Below are 6,876 nucleotides of genomic sequence, written 5' to 3' on the forward strand. Positions count from 1 at the left end.
TATCAAGTGGGAAAACTGGATTAAGGAAAGTCAAAAAGATGACTGTATATTTTGTGAATGCTGCAACCTTTAATGCATTACCGTGCAATGTACATCTCCCAGAGGGAGATAGAGAATGCCGCATTCACAGATTTATTTAACCGTGGCACACATCTACCTTGGCTGTAGGACAGTATTTTATACCTCACTGCATTTCCTATACAATACATACAGACATCCACTAGTTTAACTTTTATTATAACAAGTGTTTTTTGACACAGTCTCTGCCTGGAAGTCTTCACAGTTGATGTTCAGTCAAATAACTGTCATAGGGCTTTGACCATATGGATATTTGTGTGTGCACAAAACAGTAGCTACCATTCATGGAGCCTCTCATGCAGCCCAGGTGCTATGCTCACCCCCAGATCTGCTAAGTAGGTGTCACAGGGAGGAGGAGCTCTCACCCAGGGACATCCAGTGAGCTGCAGCAGGTAGAGTCTTACCTCTCAGGCCCTTTTGAAGATTTGCCTTATACCATCTTGCATGTGCACCCCTCTCCAGGTGTGTGTGCACCTGTGCACTTCCTGTGTGTGCATTCATTTGTTCAAACACAGACACGGAGAAAAACAGATTGCCCTGCTATTACCTGTCTTCAGCTCCTCTCAAAGTCCCAGTTCTTAAATGATTGGGCATAGCTGTAGAGTCCATAATGAATTGCCTCTTTTAAGTAGGAGAGATAGTTCTAGATGACAATATTTTATCCAAATACGTACTTGCGTCCAAACATGGTTTTTACAGTCATATATTGAAAATATCTTGAAAAACCAGAAGCCAGTAAATGTTTAGCTTCCAGAGTAGATGTTCTGCCTTAGCGCAGGAAGTCATGTGCTGAGTTTCATGGTTGGCTAATCAGAATGTTAGAATCTAAACTTGAGGCGTTTTTCTCCTACCTGCATCTCACAGGTGAGGTCTAGGCTCTAGGGATATAGCAGTAAACAAACACTATCCTGGCTTTCAGGGAGCCCACATTCTGCTGAGGAGAAACATAGGATAAACAAGTTTGGCTATGTGCCTGAAAGCAGCAGTCAGGCTGCTGGTTTGCAGGAGGTGGGAGGGTGAGGAAGGAGGCCACCTTCAGTAGTGTGGTCAGAAGAGGAGGAGGACATGAGACAGACCAGGAAAGTAAGAAGGGGTCATGCAGGGCAAGCAGGCGGAAGGAAACACCGCGTGCAAAGCCCTGCAGGGGGAAAGCCTGCTTGAGGAGGCAGTGTCTCTGGGTGACGTCAGCCAGATGTCAGTCATGGAGGGCTTTGCAGGCTGAGAGATTCTTTGTTACCCCTGAACATCACAGCTTTGAACTGTACAGATTCACTTATACTTGGATTTTTTTCAAAAGTTAAGTGCTGCAGTGCTGCATGGTCCATCAGTTGAATCCATGGATGCAGAACCTTGGATGTGGCGAAACTGAGGGTGTAGAGGCTTGATTATATAAATTATACTCAAGGAGTTCCCGTTGTGGCACAGCGGAAATGAATCCGACTAGGAACCATGAGGTTGCAGGTTTGATCCCTGGCCTCACTCAGTGGGTTAAGGATCCGGTATTGCCATGAGCTGTGGTGTAGGTCACAGACACGGCTCAGATCTGGCATTGCTGTGGCTGTGGTGTAGGCCAGCAGCTACAGCTCTGATTTGACCCCTAGCCTGGGCACCTCCATATGCCACGGGTGCAGCCCTAAAAAAAAAACGGCAAAAGACACACAAAAAAAGTATACTCAGATTTTCCACTGTGTGGCAGGTTGGTGCCCCTAACCTCTGTGTTGTTCAAGGGTCAACTGTACTTATTTTAATTCGGGGGACAGTGGGAAGTGAAGGGCCTTAAATGCAGAGTATGTGTTTGCTTTGTGTTTTTAAAGCTCTTCCTAGGGAAAAGGGATTACAAATAGACAAGAGTAGGGTGAGTGACTGGAGGGGAAAACCTCCAAGAATCTTAACAGCCCTGTTTTTTTTTCGCCCATGTGTTCAAGGAACTTTTTTTTTTTTTTTTTTTGTCTTTTTGCTATTTTTCTTGGGCCACTCCCGCAGCATATGGAGGTTCCCAGGCTAGGGGTCTAATCGGAGCTGCAGCCACCAGCCTACGCCAGAGCCACAGCAACGCTGGATCTGAGCCGCATCTGCAACCTACACCACAGCTCTCTGCAATGCCGGATCGTTAACCCACTGAGCAAAGCCAGGGACCGAACCTGCAACCTCATGGTTCCTAGTCGGATTCGTTAACCACTGCGCCACGACGGGAACTCCGGAACTTCTATATAGTATTTTCTTAATCCTTATAACATCTTTATCATTTAAATAAATGTCATCATGGAAGTTTAATACCTCGTGAAGGGGCATCAGTTGGGAAGCAGTGAAGCAGAACCAGGGTCTCCTAAACCCAGAGGCAGAAGCCACGCGAAGCCAGCAGGTGATGCCACCTGCATTGCCCTTAAATAGGTGGGTGTTTGACTTGTTTCTCCCCTTTCTAGGCTACGGTCTCCACTGCCACCGGGCCATCATGACCATCTGCCGGCTCATTGGCATCAAAGACTTGTACGCCAAGGTGTCTGGCTCTGTCAACATGCTCAACCTCACCCGGGGCCTCTTCCTTGGGCTCTCCCGCCAGGTAACCCTTCCTTGGACTCTGAAATAGAAGGGCTTATTGGTGTTTCTGTTGTCTGCTTTGAGACCACCATGTCCTGGGCTGTCCTGGAATTGCTCTTGGGCCACCTGAGGACTAGGCATTCTTTGTAGCCTGTGGCTGCCTCAGATCAGTTAATCCAACTGAAGAGTTAGTTCATGAGAATTAACCTTTAAAAAAAGTACTCCATAGCTGTTTTGAAGTTTCAAAATTAAGTATTTTTAAAAGCCAGTAATTATAATCTGTTTTATTATGGAAAGAATACGTGCTTGTTCTAAAGCTCCAACAGCATAAAAATGTAAAGTAAGAAGAAGCTGTTTCCTAATTCATCCTTGCAGTTGGAATTAGGGTGAAGCCCCTCATGCACCTCCGCTCAAGAGGAGTCTTCAGTTGAAGCAGTCGGTTTTCATGTCACCTGCATAGGTAGTTCAGAGGGACACCTGAGGTAGTAGGAACTGTGAACATTAACGTGCCTGTTTATTTTTCTGAATAGATGGGAGCTCTGCGCTTCTGCCCAGCTCACACCCTTAGCCTGGGCCAGGCTCACAGTCCCTCCAGCAGCGGCGGGGAAGGGCTGTGACTGTATGTACCCCCTCCCCCTGGGCTGTCCTCCTATCAGCTCAGCAGGGATGGCCTGTCCCTTGAAAGGATGGGTGGACCTTAGCAGAGCTGGGTAAGCAGAAGACGGCCAGGTTCAGGAAACGTTCACTGACCTCCATTTGTTGAGTGCTTTGACAGGCTTCCTGACAGAGTGCAATGGCAGTTTCTGAATAAAGTGATCCATGGAATAATTGTAGCTATCTCTGTTTAAAATAGGAAAATTCATTGAAAGAAAAAGCTTTGCATAAGAGATCTTTTTGAACAGTTGTGTGTGTGTGTGCAAGTGCACACGAATGTGCTTGTATGTGGATCTTAGTACCATCTAAAACATTCTTCAAAAGCACGTCTAAATTTAATTGTTTGATTTAACTAAGATATTTGTTTTAGATAGGTCATATTTATGATCAGGTAGATCTGTTCTTTTATGTGACATCTTTGTTTTATGTTAGTACTTTGAATCTTCTGCTATAATCATCATGTATCATCTCTTCAAAAATGTCATCAGCTATAAAAAGTTGCACCATGCTCCTCAAAAAAAGAAAAAAAAAAGAAAAAAGAAAAAAAGGCACCAGCATAAGCAACATGCCACTGATTATAAGACGCTCCAGTTGTTTTTTTTTTTGGGTGGTACCCATGGCATATGGAAGTTTCCAAGCTAGGGGTCAAATTGGAGTTACAGCTGCCTGCCTACACCACAGCCCACAGCAAGGCAGAATCTGAGCTGCATCTGCAACCTACACCACAGTTGACCACAATGCCAGATCCTAAACCCACCAAGCAAGCCCAGGAATTGAACCCGCATCCCCATGGATACTAGTTGGGTTCATTACCGCTGAGGCACAATGGGAACTCTCCACTCCAGTTTAAATTACTTTATTTATTTAATTTATTTATTTTTAATGAATCAGAGCTTCTCTTTTCTAATTTCAAACAGGTATGGAATTAGAATAGTATAAGATGAACATAAAGTTTGGAAACATGAGATTGAACATATCTGATGATGTTTTAGGTATTGTAAGGTACTGTCAATAAACCATGTGAGTTTATTCTCCTGACTTTGGCTACCTTCTGTTATGAATCCCCATGGCTCTCACACAGCATCAACAGTAAGTGGCTCGGGGCCAGTTTAGTTTCTCTATACCACCCCCAACCAGCCCCAGTCATTTTGAACCACATCTCAGATATTAATTAATTTCACTCATAAATATTTCAGCATGTATCTTTAAAAGATAAAGACTAAAAAGTACCCAGCAATACTACTATCATATGTAAAAAATCAACAATAACTCAGTATCAAATATGTAGTCAGTGTTCATAGAAATATATCCATCTGTCATACTAAAAAAAAATTTTTTTTGGGTCTTTTTGCCTTTTCTAGGGCCGCTCCCACGGCATATTGAGGTTCCCAGGCTAGGGGTCTGATAGGGGCTGTTGCTGCTGGCCACAGCCACAGCAGCGCGGGATCTGAGCCACGTGTGTAAACTACACCACAGCTCACGGCAACGCTGGATCCTTAGCCCACTGAGCAAGGCCAGGGATCGAACGTGCAACCTCATGGTTCCTAGTCAGATTCGTTAACCACTGCGCCACAATGGGAACTCCTAAAAAATATTTTTATACAATTTGAATCAGGCTGCAGAAAAGGCCGATACATTTTAAATCTGTGCTCTATCTTTTAAGTTACTTTTAATCTGTAAGTTCACCTCTTTTTTTTTCCCCTTGCATTTTTCGTTTTTGAGGAAACCAGGGTGTTTGTTTTGTCCTGGTTTCCCAGTCAGGTGCTAAATATTGGTCGTTAGCATTTTCTCTCCCTGATGTCCTGTAAATTGGTAGCTAGAGCTGGGGTGTGATGAGAGTCAAGTTCGGTTTTGGACACAGCATGGCACCTGGTTAGGAGGGTTTGGATGGAGGCCAAGGCCCTTTCTTCATCCCTCTTGGGTGTGCAGAGATGAGACTGAGATGATTCTGCCCATGGTAGGAAGTTCCTGCTTGTTAAGTTGTAGACATACCTCATAGACCTAACCTGGTGTGTCAATTTGCTTGTGTCCAGGAAACCCATCAACAACTGGCTGATAAGAAGAGTCTCCATGTTGTGGAATTCCGGGAGGAATGTGGCCCTCTGCCCATCGTGGTTGCCTCCCCCCAGGGAGCCTTGAGAAAGGATCCAGAGCCAGAAGATGAGGTTCCAGACATCACACTGGACTGGGAAGATGTGAAGGCCGCTCAGGGAATGAAGCGCTCTGTGTGGTCGGGTTTAAAGAGAGCCGCCACCTAGGCTTCCCTCTGGCCTGGCTCAGCCCAGGGAGAGGGCTCAGCCCTTCATACCCAGGGAGAGACTCAGCCCTGGGAGAGACTCAGCCCTTCATACCCAGGATTCTCAATTTTTTTTTTTTTAAACTGGAAAGGCCAATGTTAAACTTCTTTATTTACAAATAATAAATAATTATAGATTTAATTGATTGAGCATGTCATATATACCAATCATTGTGGTAGGTATTTTATGTATGTATCTTAGTTCAAAACTATTTTAAATATTCATTTAAATTAGCAAAAATCAAATTAATTAGGGAGGCAGGGCTTATACTCTAACCTAATAAAAAAATAATGTGCAGTCAAGTTATAGTTACTTGACTATAGTCACACAGCTAGAAAGCAGAGGAAAATGGGCAGAACTCGTTTTCTTTTTGACTTCTCTTTTTAGTAAACCTCTTTGTGTTGACGTTTTATGGTTACTCTATAGTTATTCTGTAGTTACTCTAAGGTTACTCTAGGTATTACATTACACCTACATGACTTATCACCAGTCTCCTGGTGCTGACTTTTTACCAGTTTGAGTGAAGATGAGAAACCTTACTTCCCTTTAAATACCTTTACCTGTCCCTGTTTCTATAATTATTTTAAAATTTCCTTTGCTTACACTGAGGACCATATTAGACGTTATACTTCTTACTTCAACCATCAAACATAATGGAAAAACCTTTAGAAGAAAAAAATTTGCCTATTGTATTTCCCTAGGTTTTGCTCTTTCAGTCATTCTTTCCTGATGTGCTGAGAGTCCTTCCTTTATCATTTTGAGCAGGGAAAAGCCAAGTTCTCCTGTGTCTGCTTTTTTACTCTCATACTACTACCACACTCTCAAGACCTCTGACGCCAGATATGGGCGGGCGTGGGGGGGGGGGTTCCCTCACCAAGCGGTCCTCTGCAACACCACCTGTATGTCTGACAAGTTAACTCAATTCTGACACCTTCCATCTGAAGATAACATCGAATTCCACTGGTTAAGGGCTCAGTCCCACAAGACTGCCCTTGTCCCATTCAAATGCCAGTCACAAGTGTGGTTGTCAACTGTGCTTCTGACTGATCAGCTATAAATCATTGGTTCCCATGATTTCCTCATTGTGGTTGATTCATTTGCTAGAGTAGCTCATAGAACGTAGGAAAACAGTTCACTTACTGTTTACCAGTTTATTATAAAAGAATATGATGAAGGATACAGAAGAACTTCCAGATGGAAGAAATGCAAAATTTTTAAATTTTCATGAAGTCTAATTCATCTTTTTCGTTTGTTGCCTATATCTATGATGTTCTATACAAGAAATTAGCATTAAATCCAATATTGTGAA

The 6,876-nt window shown here is 43.5% G+C and overlaps 1 protein-coding gene across 3 annotated transcripts in view; it reads left to right on the forward strand.

Moving 5' to 3' along the window:
* Positions 1 to 6,876, forward strand: part of MRPS5 (mitochondrial ribosomal protein S5) — a 31,838-nt gene extending 24,962 nt beyond the window's left edge. Inside the window, exons 11-12 of one of the 3 annotated variants that reach the window (XM_003124819.6) lie at positions 2,502 to 2,638; positions 5,304 to 5,708. In XM_003124819.6, the coding sequence (XP_003124867.3) occupies positions 2,502 to 2,638; positions 5,304 to 5,528 (362 nt within the window). In that variant the 3' untranslated portion in view covers positions 5,529 to 5,708. Of the gene's footprint in view, positions 1 to 2,501; positions 2,639 to 5,303 lie in introns of all 3 variants that reach the window. The other 2 variants (XM_021087085.1, XM_021087084.1) reach the window with 2 other exon arrangements.

Source organism: Sus scrofa, chromosome 3 (assembly GCF_000003025.6).
Source record: "Sus scrofa isolate TJ Tabasco breed Duroc chromosome 3, Sscrofa11.1, whole genome shotgun sequence".
Classification (NCBI taxonomy): Eukaryota; Metazoa; Chordata; class Mammalia; order Artiodactyla; family Suidae; genus Sus; species Sus scrofa.